Here is an 18,637-nt window from a genome sequence, read left to right on the forward strand (position 1 = left end):
ATGGTCAGTGCACACACACACAAAACTCAGTTTGGGATTGAACCCCCAGAAGCTCCGCTGAGGGCGATACCAGTGAAATAGAATGAGAGTAGAACGGGCATTCAAATGAACTTAGCAGCGACGGCCATTGCCATTGCAAAGAACTGTGACTGGAGCGGGCTTCCTCATTCTATTTCAACAGAAATAGAACGTTCAACTAGTCCAAAGACCACGGCAAACCGTTCAATGTCTGTTCTACTCTCGTTATATTTCTATGGTAGACATCTTGGGGCTCCTGTATGTTACTGAGGGCTCTCTGGCTGTCTGAATTGGTCAATTAAGCTCTTTAGACACACACACACACACACACACACACACACACACACACACACACACACTTCTGTGAGCCCAAGCATGCCGGAGTTTGTCTAAATGCTTGTACTGTTCATTTTAGGAATGGCTGCTTAACGCCTCTGGGTCCTCAATACTGCTGTTGCTCTCTTTATTTAGTCTTATATCAGCTAAAAGCTAGCTTTAATTTGATGTGACAGGACACTTGCCTAGGGTGTGTTCAGTGGGGTTTGAATGTCCCGAACATTAAAAGATAAAAACCTACATTTTTGGAGAGGTTATGTCTCTTTGAGAAGCTCCATTGCATTTTTCTTTTCCTAAACGTTCAGTGGCAAAACCAGCAGTGCTGTGATCAAGATCCAGAGTAGAATCATTTCAAATGATACCATCAATTGTGTCCACTTTGAACACATGTTGCAATAATGATGGGGTCAGTATATTCATGATGGTTGTACATGTATTTTGTGTCACAGCGGTTTCCTCTTCGAGAACCCTGTATGTATATATTGGTATGTTCGCTGTGCTTTCCACTGCGTCTTAAAGACACAGACAGCACTTTGGTGTGAGCATGTGTGTATGTCCTGTGCGTCTGTACAAATAGCTGCAGCTTAAGAGTGTATGTAATTTGTACATAATAGAAATGGATAGAAAAAGTAAATGTTTGTTCAGGACTGGTTGGATCTGGCTGCATGGAACTTATTATAATCTATGTTCTATAGTTTATCTGAGAATTATGATTATAGAACAAAGTGAGAAAAGAAACGCTGTTTACCTGGAGAAAGTGGGGATGCTATTAGAAATATAGACTATGTTACTGTACTGAAATGACTGGCTGTGTGACATTAGTCTCCTCCAGGATGCCATTTTATTAGATACTCTTCTACTGTCCAGAGAAGCCTCCATTTGCTGTAGCAGATGCAGATGCCAGATGCCCACATTCTCCTTTTTTCATTGGAGGTCTTGATTCCCATCATGGGCCCATCATCATATACTATGCAATCAAAACTAATGTTGCGTTACAAACTTCTGTCAAACCCCTTATACAACATTTGAGGCAAAGTGGATTTTGGCTTAAGTAGGAATGACAGTGACAGGTCAGAGGACTTGTATAGATGATATTTTCATGGCAAAGAATATATTAGGCTATGATCTGGTACCCTATAACAGCTGTCAGCAAAACACCTATCACCTCATCTGCTCAGTGAATTTTGGCCTTGTTTTCTGTAAATCAGTTGTTGTATAAGCTTGCTAATTACGCACGTGTCCTGAGCTGATCTCATCAGTTTATGGGAGGGCAAAGAGCAGCAGAGAACACAGAATCAGTTAGTTTTTTCTGTTGCTCCTGATGTGTTGGGATTGTTTAGTAGAAAGGCCAGTTTAATTATTACAAGAGTTTAAAAAAAAAAAGGTGGAAGATACAAAAAGTCAAGATGCTGTGTATGTCTGCCATGACTGGGGCATGTTGCTGCTGATAGTTTGGAAATAAAGAATGTACATTCCCATAAACTGGAGATGACGGTTGACTTTTTTATTTCAAATATAAGATTCACAAGTTCAATAATCAACATACTTTTGTGCCACAGTTTTGATCTCATTCTGAACGTCAAATGATACACAACTCATCCTGACCCTAACTAATGTATTGATAACTGGCTGGGCTGTGCACACACACACACACACAACGGCTGTTAATTGAATATCAGACAAGGTTATGGAGAGAGTGTGTCCGTGAGAGAGAAATACAATCGTGAAGAGGAGTTTATTCCCCAATGTAGTGCGGGGGTCTCTTCTCTATGAAGGCAGCCATTCCCTCCTGTCTGTCCCGTGTGGGGATGACCTGAAAACACAGTAAGGGTTACAGCGGAGTGACTGCAGACAGCCGCCGAGGGTTTCACAAGCATCAGAGAGTCACTCACTTCTGACTCGCAACAATCATGTGCAAAGGTGTAGTATTTTCAAAACATCAAATAAGTACTGGAAGTCTTACCCGAGCGTAACACATCCTTTCTATTGCCATTGCTGAACTCATGTCAACCTGGAAGAGATAGATTTTAGTCACTACCATCCCTGATGTATGAAGATAAAAATCTATGAATTCCAATGTACCTCGATGCCTCGGTTTATTGCCTCTTTTGCCAGCCGCACAGCGATAGGAGCCTGGGCCACAAATGAAAAAGTTAAGACTCTGACGGTATCAATACTACATCATCTTACTGACAGCCGTCACCATGAAAGTTAAAATATACCCAGCACAAAAATAGAGGACTAACCAAGACAAGAAACAACATATATAAAAGGTGATTCCTTTTACACAATATTTATTTTAAATAAGTGATGTGTACAGGATCTAATCTATGTCGCTAAGAAGAGTGGGTAATGATTCTAAAGTTACTTTAGATAGGTAAAAGAAACTTTAAAGACCATAAATTTGCAAATTCTCTGAACTATTAAAGTTACTGAAAATCTGGAATCCAAATTCAACTGTAGGGACTCCAAGCATTTAAACATTCGGATGCAGAGGCTACTTCCCTTGACTTATAAAATGTGGGGGGGAGGGACCAAGAAGCCTATGGAAGTAAATCGGATTCTGAAATTTAAAAAGCCATTGAATTTCTAGCACTACATAATTATGCACTGAAATTATGTACTGTATCTGAATTTTTGCCTCTGAATTTTACTTGTCAAATTTTACTAAACTAATTTTCACCTTTATTTTTTTTATTTTCATACAGTTCAGTCAGAATCAAAAATTCAACGTAAAACACATTCAATATACCAAATTCAGATGCAAAATGCAATGTATATATTTTACATATGTATTATAATATATTTTCAAATTCAACAGGCCAATTTCAGCTTCAAAATTTGATGTTTAAAATTCAGTGTTATCATCAGGGAACCCAGAGAAAAGCGAAAGTTAAATCAAGTTTATTTCCTCAGTCCTTTGTTTAAATAACAAAACACAATGATCCATTATAAGATAAACGGCAACCTGTGGTTATCTGCCTTCCGGAGTTAAAACGCTCCACAAGAGATTGCGGGCGTAACGTAACATGTCCGTGAGTCTATGGAGAGAGCTCCAGCTGACAGCGGGGTCTGAGAGCATCACTGGTCGCCCGACGAGCGAGCGATCCTGGCCTCCACGTCACACTGGAGCTTCCCAAGTCCGACAACATCGGAGCAAATGTGCAATTGGCCATCAGTTTTCATAAAACTGCCCATATTCAAACTTTGCACAGTTGATTTCACGCATAAAAAAGTCTCAAAAGTGAATTTAGTGATGAAAAAGCAGACAAAATAGAAGGAATAATAGGATTTTTTTCTACATTTTCCTGATGATACTTACATAAGATTTTCTATGCAGGACTTTTTTTGTAACAAGAGTGTTTTTACAGTGTGGAGTGAGTATTTTTACTTAAGTACAGGATCCGAATACTTTTACGTGTGCGTGTGTGTAGTGCTATTTGTGGTCCATTCCTCTACTCTACTGCCACTCTATCTCTGCCAACTGCGGGCATATGAACTGGAGTGAAAGAAATATGGAGCAACAGAGGCCTGGAGAGAAGGAGGCGTGGATGGGGGGGGGGACACATAAAGAAGAGATAAAGACAGAATGCAAGGAGTCAGAGAAGATGGGTGGATGAAAAGAGAGAGAAGCAAGGAGGAGGAGGCGGTGAGAGAGCAGGTGCCTGCCTGGAGGAGGAGGCATGCATCAGTATCTGAGTGAAAAAGTGTGTTTGTTTGCTAACCTGTGGCAGTATCTCTCTGGCCAGGCTGGATGCCTCTCTGTAGGCTGCGTCTCCTGTCTGGTTCTGCTCTACAGCTCTATTTACAAGCCCCATCTCCAGAGCTGCCTGACCTCCCACACGCTTACCTGGTAACAGACACACACACACACACACACAGACAGACAGAGAGAGAGAGTGTGTTATACACGATAAGCATCCCGTGTGTGCAGCAACATGTCAGCATTCCTGTAACACCACCTGTGAAGATGAGCTCTTTGGCCAGAGTGATGCCGACCGTCCGCGGCAACCGCTGACTGCCCCCTGCAGGACAAACCACTTCCAGGTCAACTTCTCACAGCGGCTTTGTCTCTATACCAAGACATTCAATATTTTGCAATGTCATTCTCTTTTTGTCTTACCCGCCCCTGGAAGCAGCCCCCGTGTCGTCTCAATCAGACCCATCTGTGCAGAATAGGCTGAAACAAACACACACACACACCACACACAACACACACACACACACACACACACCCACACACACACACCACACACACACACACACACACACACACACACACACACACACCACACACACACACACACACACACACACACACACACACAGAGAGGACAGTTGAAGGTCTGTACTGCTGAGGGCGAGGGCGTAAAGTCTGACTGATGCCTCTGTCAGAGCAACAGATGCAAACACCTGCTCACATAGCTCATTAGCGCTCAGCCAATCACCGAGCTGCCACGACCAATTTAACCAATCACCTTTAAAGTCACCTCCATGAACAGCTGGGCAGATGTGTCTGGCCTCACCAGCTTTCATTAGTCCCTGAGCTCAGCAGCCGATGATTAATACTGGGTGAACAGGTACAACAACACGCTTGTTTTTAGCATGACCGCTATGGGGTTTTAATGTGGATTTCTATTTTTGTTGTTTGAAATAGAAAAAGCTTTAAAAAATCTTAACCCCTTAACATCCAGTTTTACTTTTTATTTTCCATGAAGTAGCTTTTGGTGTGTAAAAAGCATCGTTTTCCAAAGTTTGCCAGTATCATATACAGTATATTTGGTCCAGGCTTGTTCCAGCTCTTAATACAATATGTGATCTTTACACAAAAGTTAATAATTTGAATATGGAAGACTTTCAAGCCTGGAATACTCTAGATGTCTTGTGCATCATTTACACACATTTCCTGAGTTTTCTAACCAAAGGAAATCTTGAAACTCTCCAAAATTGAGTTGAGATGTTTACTTAATAGTAGTCTCGCATTGTCAGACCTTCCGGCGAGCCCACGCAACATTCTGGGATAGGAGAAAAACGTGCTCTGGGTTATTGTCTTCTTATCTGTATTCTTTAAACCAATCACAATCGTGATGCGGCACTAATCACTAACGGAGCAACGGGAGGGAACTGTTTTGGTGGAACATACGTAGGGAGGCACGCTCTGGAATTAAAATGGCTGTTTAGTGTGTGATGAAAATTTTACTTTAAAAAAAAAAAGGCTGGATATAATTTGATTGTCGATTCTAGCTCGGAGGACGTTTCCCAAAATGACTGTCGATATAGACTAACCTAGTATAGTAACAAGAGTAACAAATCAAATTATTTTTATTATCATTTAATACAATGATTATTTTTTCCTTTTAATGAATTATTGGTTCGTCAATAAAATGGCAAAAATCTGAATAAAAGGCAAAGATAGAAGATTCTGTCCTGACCCTTTATAACCAAGTAATGCCTACTCCCATCATCATAGGGCTATAGAGCTGCGAGAACTTTGAAAAACCTTTTATTTCATAGTATTTCACAATACTGTAAGATCCACTGCTCTAATCTACACTGACGGTATGAGAGAGTTGTCAATCTAGAAAGATGATCTTAAGTGGATGCTGCTATCTTCTACTTCCCAGTTGGGACTCAACTACTGATCTGATATGACTGGACTGGTGAAAGCTGTAAAGAGAACATGATATCCCCTATCATACACAATCAACATCCCCTGAAGAATATGAAATGTCCTTGAGCATGACGCAGACTCATTCAGTTCAGAGCTGGTGGGCGAAGGTTCAGAGGTCACTCACCAGCGGTGCGGAGGTCACAGGCCAAGGCCAGCTCCAGACCGCCTCCCAGGGCAACGCCGTCCATCGCCGCGATGGTCGGCATGGGCAACGATGCTGCCAGGGCATTACAATTAAGAAAGGAAGGTTCACAAATGCATATGCATAATGTCGACTTTCAGGGCCTGACTATTGGGAGAAAAACGCTCACTCTCAACATTCCAGGCTCTCTTTCTTACCTATCTGAGTCATGAGAGATCGCAGGCTGTGAACAAACAGATCAGACTGACGGTGGTTCATCTGAGCTCTCTCTTTCAGGTCGGCACCTGTGATAACACACACACACACACACCATTGCATATCATTAAGACAGGCTTTGACACCATATCCAGAGGCATGTCCGGTTTCAGACGCTCCAAACAACACGTACCTGCACAGAAGACCCCCGGCACTAAACTCCTGAAGACAACCACATGAGCTGCCGAGTCATTGGACAGAGTTAACACCAGCTCCCTCATCTGCACACACGGGACACAGGGCCTCAGTCAGTGGGAGTGAGTGAGTGAGTGAGTGAGTGAGTGAGTGAGTGAGTGAGTGAGTGAGTGAGTGAGTGATTGAGTGAGTGATGTACATGTCTACACACCTGTGAGACAAACATATGGCCCAGAGCGTTTTTTGCCTTGTGTCGGCACATCAACACCTCTACTATCCCTGAGAAAGGGAGAAGGCAACAGGATGGTGAGAGGGAGACAGAGGGAGACAGAGAGAGAGAGAGAGAGAGAGAGAGAGAGCAGCAACAAATGGTTTTTCATTTTTATTTAATGGATTGACTGTTTTTTGAATGCCAAAACTGTGGGTTCATCAAATACTGATGTAAGCACAGTGTGATCGCAATTAGCAATAACTTAAAGAAAATAAATAACATATTGTATGATTATGATTTAAAAAGACGCAATTATAATTGATTAAATTTGTAAAACATTGGTCAATTTGTTAATAATCTACTGACATCAAAATAACGGGGTACAATTCTGATAATGAATTAATCATATTTACATCCTGCCTGTCTAGTAAATGATTGAATATCTTTGGGGTTTTGGAAAGACTCTAGGAAATTGATGTGAGCAAGATATGTTTTTACTATTTTCTGACGAGTAATTCACTCATTGAGAATATCGTCAAAAGACGAATCAATCAAATGAATCATTTTAGTTTTTGCATACCTTTCTGAAGAAAAAAAACTGACTTAACTCATCCCTTTATATTAGATCATTTTGCATGTATGTCATGTTTTGTGTATTTATTTAGGTACATTGGCAAGAATGGGCTTCCATAAAGTCCCAGCATTTCCAAGAAATGTTCTGTTTTGATGGTGTTTTTTCAGCTCAGAAAAAGAAACTCGACTTACTCAACTAATTTCCTCTTCATGAGAGGAAAATTGAAACTGTACAGAAAATAATTTGTAGAATCTCCTGATGTTAGGCTACAGGACTTCCCCGCAGATTTAAACCAAGTTCCCTCAATAACACCCGCCATTTTAATACTTTCCATAAACACCAGAACTTGAAGGAATGTAACCTGTTCTTCAGCAAGTGAGCAAGTCTAACATTTGTGGCGTTCAGCCTGCAGGAGACACAGGCTTTACTGGAGCCTCACATGGCTGAAAGCAGCTGTCAAACACTGAATGTGTGTGTTTCCAGAGGGGCGAGTTTGTCGTTGTGACCATTACCATTGTCTTCCCCCTCGAGCCGCTTTATGTCCACCTCTAACGTCTCTGGACCTGGCGCCGTGTGCTGCCCGCGGCTGTACGCCGTCAGAGGGCGACCGCCACCGGGCAGCAGTCCCCGTCCGTTCCGGGGGACGCGATGGGAAGTTCCGCCCCGCGTTTCCTGCAGAATCACTCCCTGCCACCGCCTCGGTGAACACATGGGCCCTGGCAGTCTGCGAAGGAGAGTTGCCATGCTGGTTGGAGCCTGTTTACTCGCTTTGTAGAAGCAGGAAGAGATGCGGGATATTTGGTGCAGGTTTGGTTTTCTTCCTGAAAGAGGAGGGACTTGGCTGTTCCTGAGTCCTGACCTTCCTTTTCAAAGCCGCAGTGCTGATAACAGCTGATAACAGGTTGATACAAGGCAGTGTACCACACCACGGAGCTAAAACAAGATATTATTCTGGCAATTTATAATGTGTGCCTGAAATGTTGAAGTGACTTTGGTGTCAGGATTTTTCCTACCTGATACCAGTCACTTTTTCACTCAGCATAGTCTGGCATTGCCAGACCTTCCTCAGCATGACTCAAAGTGAAAATTTAAAAGTTTGTTGTTTGTTACATCACCATTCTACACACACACTGTCCTCCAGTCATGTCTCTGGAGTATCCAGTCTTTGGCCAAACAAAGCCAGTTGTTGAGGTAAGGTTTTCCGTCAGGCTGCCCATGTCTAGTCTGACCATGCATTATTTAGAATGTCTTTACAGGTTATGCAGTGAGACAGTAGCTCTGACTGATGGCACAACATTCTGAGCTGAGAGAGCCAGGCGTGTGTGGGTGTGTGTGTGGGTGTGTGTGGGTGTCTCCAAGGTGCATGTGGTCCAGACATTGTTATAGAAATTGACCATTTATGAAATAAAACAAAGTTATTTTAGCATTCAAATACATCAGATTACATTTGCATTGATCAGATGTCTCCCCTTCTGCCACATCGAGCACATTTTCATTGCTGTCTGGCTTTGATTATTCTTCCTAATTGACATGGATGCAAGTGTCTGGGCAGTGAAGCACATTAATCTGTTACTGAGATATGAATACAGTATGCAAGTGTTGAGTGTAGGTGGCTGTGTGCTGCAGGGTGTTGGGTCATGGCAGGGTTAAGTGGGTAAAGTAAAATTGACTCGATAGAGACTCAATAGAGTTACACTAATCACATATATATGTTACCCACATAGATTTGACTTTTGATCAAAGACAGATTGGATAAAACAGAAAGAAAGAGACCGCTAGAGATGTGTTAAATGTGAATGTAAAACCTGACAAGGTCATCTGAGAGGTAAAGAGAGATCATTCAGATTTGCGTTAGTCTGCAGATTCTGTTGCAGGGACGTGATATGCCACCTGATGGATTTCTAAGGTTCGGCTTTGGAGGCCAACAGGCAGCTTAGACTTGATGTCTGGCAGGCGTGTGTATTGCTCCGCTCATGTGTACGTGCCTTGAGATGGAAATCTGATGATGGATGACGCTTGAGTGACAGACACTGAACCTGATGGCTTGGGACAAACAAAACCGGTCTGTCCCCGGACAAGACGCACATAATTGGCACACACCACCGCCGGAACTCTGAGACACACACAAGATGGGGTTTGCCTTTAATCGTCAAAATGACAAAGGAGAAGAGTTGTTTAGTTCAGTTTGTTTCAGTGAGTTTGCATAGCATCATTCCCAGGCTTCCACTGGACATACAGACATCTTGGACATGGCCCACTTAGACTGATGCCAACCACACAGCATTTCCCCTCCCATCAGGCAGGGGTCAGCATCGTATCAGAGGGTAGATTGGAGAAGCCTTTACTTTGTCTTGTTGCTCCTCTGCTGCCTTTTCTAGCTATGTCTTTTCACTATGGGCTGATTTCTTCATTACCAGCTCACAGTGTCAATGACAGAGACTACTGTAGTCCAAAAGACATGAACTCACCCCACTATCTTTTTCCAGCAAATGGTTCCACTCCTCCCATCAGAAGCTGGAGGTGACGTGAGCAGGAGGCAGTATGGAGTGCCACAGCCTCATCAAGGGTCCGGGTTGAATTTGGGTATGGTGACGGGGGCCAGAGGCCGGGCATGAGTCAGAGGGAGTCAGAGGGAGTGAGTGGCATCCTGTCCCTGGAGCTGTCTGTCTTGAGCGAGACAGCCCAGTGATGTGCTCAGGGCATGTACAGTGTGTTTGTGTACCTTTGTTTCACACGTTTTAAGACACAGACTTACTGTAACACTAACGCAAAAAGTAGTTTTCTGTCTTAATCTCCATTCCACATTCATGAACTTGTGTTCTTGCCAACAGCAATACATAAGCTATGGGCTCTGAAAAAGGAGTGAAAGAGATCTGTCATCTCTAGATGCTGTTATCCTGTAAAAGTGCAGTCCGCTTGGAAAGAACCAGTGAAACGTCTCCTTGCTAAGATGGAGCCTCGGGGAGATGCTACTTTCAAATCTTGCTAGCTTTTCAACACTTCACACCCAGCCTTTTACTCCACTAATGTGCAAATCAGCTCTGCTGATACAGCAGAACCAACAGCCACCAACGCCTGGTGCTTTTTTAAATTTCCCTAAGTCTGATTTAGCTTATTTTTTCTGTGCCATAGATCCTTTTTTTCGTTGTCCAAAACTAGCAACAAGTCTAAGAGTCTGCAGCCAGAGTGGCTCTGTGAGGCTGTACTCTGGCGTGTGTTGAAATAAAGTTGGCATTCTAATTTGCTTATGATGACAAAGCTAACCTGCTGATGTTTAAGAAGTTATAATGTTTACCGTGTTCACCCTCTTAATGCTGATTTCTAATTAGCCAGCCCAGTCTCATGGCAGTTCGTGAAATGGTCACGTTTTTATATTCTATTGATTCGTGTGCAGATCACGTTAATGACGTTATTTTTGTGTGTTGATTACGAATTTTGAAGCAATGTATTTTAATGGGAAGCTTATTTCAAGATCACAGAACAGCCCAGTCTCATGGCAGTTGAATTAGCACAAAACTAAATTACTATTAATATTATACCATTAATAACACCATAAATATATACCATTACTATTAAATTACCATCTCTAGAGGCGTGCCACCTGTATGGCTAAAAATACATCTGTGTGCTACACTGTTGAACTATATTAGCGGACTTGTTTCTTCATTACAGTGAATATGGACACTGTAGTTTATTTTTACATACATCATCCTGTTGCCGTAAATACTCTCTAGAGCTCCAAATATGTATTCATCCACATCCAAAAATAGTCCCCAAAAATGCACTATTCCAGTTTGAGCAACGTTTACTAAAAGCGTTTACAATAGTGTCCAGTACAGATTTCTTGGGAAACTATATACAGTATATAGTATATGTTTTGTTTTCCATCTTTGGATTAATGCTGAGAGCAACAGACAGGGTAGGAAAGTCATAAAATATGAAGAGCTAGACTAACACATTTTCTTTTTATTGATCCCCAATGGGGAAATTACAATTTAAATCCCTACACACAGGCCTGAAATACACACACATGCTCAGAACCTATTCATCCAAAAAGGGAGATTGTTGGAGTAAATGGAATGACAGTGCTGGACCAGCGTCCTAAGCGGTCGTGGTACGGTGTCTTGCTTAAGAGCACCTTGGCAATGCCCAGGAGGTGAACTGGCATCTCTCTGGCTACCAACCTAACTCCCTAACTGAGCTTCTGCCACCCCAATGTGTATTGTTGTATTATAACAAAAAATACAGATCCTTAACCTTTAAGATACAGTATATCCGTGTTATGTGGAGTTATGTTTAAAGTAAATTTCCCATCCACAGCACTTCACAAAAGAAACATTATCCTATTTTCAACCAATTTCAGATCAGTTTATTTATAGCAATACTGAAGCATTATAGGCAGTAAATAAAACGTCCAATTCACACGCTGTGTTTTTATGTTTCCCTCCACAGAGCATGTATACACACACACACACACACACTAACTCACCATTGAGTATAGAGGCAGTCAGGGTGACTGATAGACGATTGTACTCTTGGTTCAATAACATTAGAATGATGGAGTTTATGTGCTGGGAAAAAGACCCTTGGACTTAGTGGATAGATAGGAGAGCCAAATGGGAGAATTACGACTATAGTAAGCCACAGCGAGACAAACGGAAAGAGGAGTTATAGCTACACATAGAAGAAGAAGAGAAAGGGACAGAGAAAAACTTCTAATTGTCATTATTTAATCCGGGGATGTCTTTGAAGAGAAACTAAACGCTGCAATGTGATGGGTGCGAAGCAAAGGTAAGTGACACCTCTGATGGCACAGGAGGTGGCCATCCCCTCAGGTGGGGATCAGGTCGGCTGTCTGGCGGTTGACAGCCGACACTGCGTGCACCCTTATTAAAAAATAAAGATACGGCCCATACACACACATGCACACACACACTCACGAGAACACTGTCACAACGGCAGGGAACATCTATGTAGACAAGTATAACAAAGGCTACCCATGTACTGCACATAGGCTGCAACACAAGAACTCTAATGCAAAAATAACATGAAGGCTATTTGTGACACACACACAATGTTATAAACCCACACATGTGTGCACATGGATATACAAACGCATCTCTGGAAGCAGACACCGCTTAAAGCAGTCAGGGAGGAAAGTTCCATTAATGATTCTGATCGCCAGGCTTTGCCGTGGCAGTTATCCGTGAACACGATCCAGCAGGGCCATAAAGACAGCGGACCCACGACAGAGGGAGCAGACAGGCCAACAGAAAGTGACTCTGATCAAAATAAGCTCATTTTCCTCCAGGCTGCTCTGTAGCCGACTCTGTAGAGCTTTGCTTCAATAATGATGCATCAAACTGAAGATAGATGTCCATGCCTGACCACAGCAGCTCTGATATTATATGAAAGGCTGTACAAAGGGCTGTCAGTGTCAAAGCGGTATTTTTCTCACAGTTTTACGTAAGGATGTTAATGCCTGTCTGCCTGTCCTTCTACTGAAATATCTCAACCACTTTTACGTGGTCTTCCGTGACATTTGGTACATTCCTTCAATCATGCCCCCCTTAGGATGATTTGTGTTAACTTTTGTGATCCAGGGGATCTTTTTGTCTAGTGCTACCATCAGGTTACCTGGAAAACTAATGCCATTCCCATCAGCTGTACTGTGTTTCAAGATAATAGTTACAAAATGATGGCAGGCCTACATTCTAAACTAAGATGGTGAACATGGTTAACATTACACCGGCTAAACATTAGCATGTACTTGTGAGCATGTTAGCATGCGGATAGCATTAGCATTTAGCTCAAAGCACCACTATGCCATGGCTGTAGACTCTTAGAGTTGTTAAAAAAATGTTGAAATGTTTCATATTATTAGCTCACACGTTTGTTACCTGTCCTATAATCTATTTCCACGACATTTCACTTCCTGGATCGCTTAGTGGCTGCCCAGAAATTGCGGCAGATGTCACTCTTATCGGACGGATGTCCTTTACCTTGAGCTTTCTTCATGTTGGAATTTTAAACTCCGGTGGATTTCAGAGGACTATGGTTAACTGCTCCTCAGATCTCTGCAGGGTAAACAGACAGCTAGCTAGACTGTCTGTCCAATCTGAGTTTTCTGTTGCACGACTAAAACAACTTTTGAGCCTACACGTTCCACCAAAACAAGTTCCTTCCCGAGAAGCTGTGTGGACCAGCCAGACCCTCCTCCACAGCGCTGTGGAGAAAGGTCTGGCAAAGCGATTCTACCTGTCCCATGAAAAACAGGCCAAGGATTCTAACTTGGTCATACTCCTTTTCTGCGTGTGAACCCTGAATATGAAGCCAAGCCAAGGCCACTTGTGTCCCCTCATCCCAGTATCGTTGTTCAAGACTTATTTTCCTTTCTCATATTGAATGTTTGTGTGGCAGAATTTCTTGTTTTTTTATGATTTCCTACCCTGATAATCATTTAACAACCCCTTTATTTTATCTTCAAAATCACTCAGAGGAGTATTGAGCCCAGGTTGGAAACCACTAGGCCACTTCGAAGGAATAGTTGGACATTTTGGCAAATACTCTCTTATTGGGTTTCTTGCCAACAGTTGAAAGACTGATACTACTCTCGTATCTGCACAGTAAATATGTAGCTGGAGCCTGTAGCAGGTGAGCTTAGCTAAGCAAAAAGACTGGAAACAGGTAAACCACTAGCCAAGAAATTGTCACATAGCCCCGTAAAGCAGCATTTTGTCATTTTGTTTAATTTATTTTTTGTACCAAATGAAATGTTTTCAGCCCAAATACACAAAGGTTATTTTGTCCATGTTATTTCACAAGGATCAGTGGTTTTAATGAAGTTTTTTTTGTTAAGCCATTGACTGTGGGCATAGTATTATTTTATGCTATAAATGAGATGTAACGTGGTAATTAGTTAGTTTAGATTTGCTGGTATTTATGCTAAGATAAGATAAAGGAAGCCAAGAAACATATCACCCAATATGTCAAGCTTTTCTTTAAAATCAAAATTTCATAAAAGCTGGGAAACAGGACAAAAATGGGTGCCACTGAAAGACAAGTGACCTCTATGGAGACACCCTTATAGAAAGCAGGCTTGAAATCCATCTATATTGCCTCCAAAAAAGCCTAATTAGTAATAAATGATTACTAATCAAACTCAGAGAGAATATTTTAATCTTTTTACTAATTACTTTATAGTCATTCATGATGTTTTTCCTATTTCTGACCATTAGCAACATAAGGGCATGGCAAATCTATGGCAACTATCACACCACTTGCAGTTAAGATATATTACGTCTTAATTTCCTCATCTGGGATCTTAATCTGAAGTTCTTGAACTTATACTGTTCCACTGAATGACACTGATAAACGTTGGCAGCATAAGAGGTGCTGGCTGTCGACATCAGCGTCCAATGTTCAGACAAGAAGAAGAAGAAAGGGTGATGCACAAAAATGTAGACCGCTGAATGTGTCAGTTATCAAATTGAAATTTGAGTATGCGACAAAAAAAACAACTGAGTACACACAATCCAATTTGAATGCATTATGTTGTCAACAAGCCACTGGGGGACAGAGTGAGGAGAAATTAGCCACTGGACATGAGATAAGGTCTGGTAAATCTGTGCGTGGCTAAGAGGGTGCTGCTTTCACCCACAAACACACACAAACACACACACACAAACACACACACACACACACAGAGAGACCTGTCCTCTCATTACTTTGAGTTTCTGCAGTCTGGACGTCTGGTTTTCTCAGAAAACACCTGGTGACGTCATAATTGCAATCGCACCATTACCAACTCACACGCAACACAAAGTAGCCTACTTGTAATGCGTGCGTGTGTGTGTGTGTGTGTGCGTGTGTGGGTGTGCAGAGCTGCAGTGTGTGCGCATGGAGAGGCAGAGAGCAGAGAGAGAGAGAGAGAGAGAGAGGGAGCGCAGAGGGAAGGAGTCTCACCACAGCGCAGCGGAGAGCCACAGGATACAGAGCGGTGTGAGCGCAGTGGAAGGACGCGCTTTCCATCGCGCTCCTGAGAAAAAAAAACCCGACTTGTCTGCTGGATAGCGGTGTAGACAGTCGGACCCACACACGCACACCCACTGAGACAAACAACAGGCAAGGACATATGTGAGCGCGGCGCATTTCCGCGGGAGTCTACATCCAGGATTCAGGAATGTGCGCAGGTCACGCCATTTGTTTAGAAACTAAATAAACAATGCACTCTGCTGGCGACAACTAATTCACAAAGATGAGTAACCAAGGTAATGGACAACATCCAGTGGTTCTGGGGTCTTCTCATGCGGGACAAAGTCCGGTAAGCTGGACGATTCTCACCCACAGAGTGATACGCGTTTCTCGGTCACCTTCTGAAATGATGTCTTGTGGCGACGTTCGTTACGCGCCAGAGTGCGTGTGAGTGACTGACCGATAGTCTTTCTGAAAGAGAAAGAGAGGCTGGATATAAACAGCAGCCAGGCTTGTAGGCAGCGACAGCCAGACACTCAGAGCAGCCATCTCGCCTCTGTCACAGCTCCTCAGACCCATGCAGGATGCCCGGAAAGCGCCGGGGAGTCCTGGTCCAGCTCAGCCCGAGTTCATGACGCTCTGGGCGGCCTCGTCATGCGTCTCTTGCCCGAGCCCAGCGCCCAGTCCCTCCGGCTCCTCTTCCTCTTTATCTTCGTGATGGGGGTGACCCCTTCCCCGGCTCTCACAGCCGGCTGCCCCGACAGATGCGTGTGCGACGACCAGCTGGTGGTCCAGTGCGCCGGGCAGGAGCTCACCATGTTCCCCAATGACCTGCCCCTGGCAACACGGCAGCTCATCATCTCCAACAACCGCATTGGGGAACTTCCGGCGCTTCAGCTCAACTACCTGTCCGATCTGGTCTATCTGGACTGCAGCAACAACTCTCTGACCGAGATCTCCGAGTCCACCTTCGGGAATTTGCGGAAACTCGCCTACCTGGACTTGTCGTTCAACACCCTGCTGCAGATCGAGGACCGGACTTTCGGGCCCCTGGCGTCTCTGGTGATGCTTCGGCTGACAGATAACCCGAGTCTGGGGGAGATCCACCCGGATGCCTTCTCGGAGAACATGGCTCTGCAGGTGTTAGATGTGAGCCGGAACAACCTGACGGCCCTGAACATCAGCAGCCTGATCGCGCTGCCTTCCTTGCGGTCTCTGGGGCTCAGCGGCAACCCCTGGAGCTGCGACTGTGACACGGAGGACCTCTGCCTCTGGGTGCAGATCGAGGGCTTCAAGTTCCAAGGTGAGGATGGATCAAGTCTTTAAGATGTCAATACATAGTTGTCAATCTCTAAACATACACACATAACATTTACAGTGATCTAAACTGTCAAAAACAAATTATATATTTTTTTTAAAGACCATTAAAGACTTGTTCTGGCATTGGTATCTCAGAAGAACCGTATCCATCCTTTGCCAAAATGTGGCCTGGAGCCTATATAAGCCCAATGCCACGGTACTGTTCAGGTGGCAGCAGTCTGACCTCTAGCAGGTGGTCTTTTGTTAGTTTGGATCTGGAAGCGGGATCCTCATTCTGGCCCGTAAACAAACTGTTTCTCAGCTAAGACTGAAAGTCAAAGACACTCCAAGGTCTCGCTATTGTTATTGTCACATCAGCTCATTTAGATAATTTGATCGTGGGCGCCTGGTCAATTTAGTCCCTGATGGTGGGCCACTTAATTCCCTGTTTATCTCCATTTGTTCTGTGGATGTGTACGCACACACACACACACACACACACACGCAAACACACTCAAGAGCTACTGGTTTGACCTCAGAGTCAAAGCAATCTGAAGACCCGGTTGCAATCCCTTCAAACTGCCCTTCAAGTCTTATTAATTTCTCAAGTTTACTCCAACAAATCAGCGGAATTGTGTTACGCTCACTTGGAAAGCAACAGCCACCTGCCTTATGTATCCATCCGTACACAGCGGCGGATTGAATTAGAGTGACCCAAGAAATCACCAGCAATGGGCCTTTGAGCCAAGCTAAGCTCACATGACCTTTGCAGGTAAATGTTAAGTGAGCTTTGGAACAATGTGGCCTTGCTTCTTATAGCGGTCAGAACATCCTATAGTGATATTAATGGATGGCCGTGCTTTCTGAGTCCTGGAGGCCGAGATAATGCTGAAAGGAGGATTGTGTCATTTTGTACCAGTTTTCTTCTGGCCAGCCTCTCCTATCTGCATGCATGCACAGTTGTACAAACACACACATACACACACACTGTGCTGTGCATGCTCCCACCGCCGTATGCTTTGGCCCTGCAGTCCAGATGGTTATTGATGGTGCTCAAAAAAAGATGGACTGCCATGCTCCTATTAAGGACAGTGTGTACATGTTTAGTTTGTGTGTGTGTCTGTGTGTGTATGTGTGTGCAAGTGACTCACTCCTGTTAAGTGTGTGTGAGTCAGTGTGTGATGCAGGTCAGGGGAGACCCTGAGGCCGGGTCTGTGGGAAGAGACAAGGAGCTTGAGAGGAAGGCCACTTGAAGACAGCAGCTCGCTGAAGTTGTTATCCACCTTCACTTTCACACCGAGTGAAGCACCCTCAAAAACTGGAACACACAGGCGCACAGACGACGCACTCACACACACTTAACTGTGCGCACTCTGCTCTGCTACTCATCCCACCGAAAGCCCAGTCCTTACACAAACACATTTCTGCAAAACAAATCTGAACAAATATTCTGACAGAAGGGCTTTTGAATTGTAAGTGACACAACACAACACACCCACAGCTGAGCTATTGTCAGCCTTGTCCTGGTTTGAATCCCAGCTAGAATAACTATGAAATCCCAGCTGGCTTTATCATCACCATATATTTTAAACGTTATAAATGTTGCCAGAGGAGTTTGGACTGTAATCTGTCAGGAACGCACATCACTGTAACACACACATACACACACACACACACACACACACCGTCTTCCAGACTAACAAATCACGTATCGATATGGCACTCATGAACAACTCGAAGTACCAGTTTGACAGAGTAAATGGGGTAATATGTGTGTGTGTGTGTGTGTGTGTAACACACACATACACACACACACACACACCTTGTGTGTTTGAAGTGAGAGAGAGAGAGCATGTAGCGTGTTCCTGTGGTCATGCATGCCCTCCAATCTGACTGCAGGGCTGTGAGTCTACTGTACAGAGATTCCAGTTGTCGTTAGCTATCAGTTTGAAAATGAATCAGGTGCATGCAAGTATGTGTGTGTCTTTACACAGTAACTCATTCACAAACCCATTCTATGTT

General features: G+C 43.6%; 2 protein-coding genes across 4 annotated transcripts in view; one reads left to right on the top strand and one right to left on the bottom strand.

Annotated features, from left to right (window-relative positions):
* Nucleotides 1-335: 335 nt before the first annotated feature.
* On the bottom strand, nt 336-8,194 carry echdc2 (enoyl CoA hydratase domain containing 2). Of its 3 annotated transcripts, XR_004333341.1 has the most exons (12): nt 7,855-8,194; nt 6,769-6,836; nt 6,556-6,643; nt 6,365-6,451; nt 6,150-6,242; nt 4,478-4,534; nt 4,317-4,379; nt 4,080-4,204; nt 2,437-2,487; nt 2,318-2,365; nt 2,014-2,167; nt 336-376 (listed from the first exon to the last, which is right to left on the bottom strand). XR_004333341.1 is itself a non-coding variant. In XM_032525104.1 (11 exons), the coding sequence occupies exons 1-11, from the start codon at nt 8,084-8,086 to the stop codon at nt 2,090-2,092; spliced, it is 990 nt and encodes a 329-aa protein (XP_032380995.1). In that variant the 5' UTR covers nt 8,087-8,193; the 3' UTR covers nt 1,479-2,089. The 3 variants fall into 3 exon arrangements, 2 of the variants coding, with proteins under 2 accessions (XP_032380995.1, XP_032380996.1); XM_032525104.1 differs by lacking the exon at nt 336-376 and having other exon boundaries at nt 1,479-2,167; nt 7,855-8,193; XM_032525105.1 differs by lacking the exons at nt 336-376; nt 6,150-6,242; nt 6,365-6,451 and having other exon boundaries at nt 1,479-2,167.
* A 7,098-nt stretch (nt 8,195-15,292) lies between these two features.
* lrrc52 (leucine rich repeat containing 52) overlaps nt 15,293-18,637 on the top strand; it is an 18,655-nt gene continuing 15,310 nt past the window's right edge. Inside the window, exon 1 of the mRNA XM_032525103.1 lies at nt 15,293-16,619. Coding sequence (XP_032380994.1) covers nt 15,971-16,619 — 649 coding nt within the window. The 5' untranslated portion in view covers nt 15,293-15,970. The remainder of the gene's footprint in view (nt 16,620-18,637) is intronic.

Source organism: Etheostoma spectabile, chromosome 9 (genome assembly GCF_008692095.1).
Source record: "Etheostoma spectabile isolate EspeVRDwgs_2016 chromosome 9, UIUC_Espe_1.0, whole genome shotgun sequence".
NCBI lineage: Eukaryota > Metazoa > Chordata > Actinopteri > Perciformes > Percidae > Etheostoma > Etheostoma spectabile.

Excerpts from the sequence above, each read along its gene's own strand:
- echdc2 (XM_032525104.1), bottom strand. The coding sequence starts at position 8,086 with ATGGCAACTCTCCTTCGCAGACTGCCAGGGCCCATGTGTTCACCGAGG. Across the intron at positions 2,488-4,079 it reads CCAGAGAGATACTGCCACAG|GCTCCTATCGCTGTGCGGCT; the intron begins GTTAGCAAACAA and ends TTTGTGGCCCAG. Across the intron at positions 2,168-2,317 it reads AAAGGATGTGTTACGCTCGG|GTCATCCCCACACGGGACAG; the intron begins GTAAGACTTCCA and ends CTGTGTTTTCAG.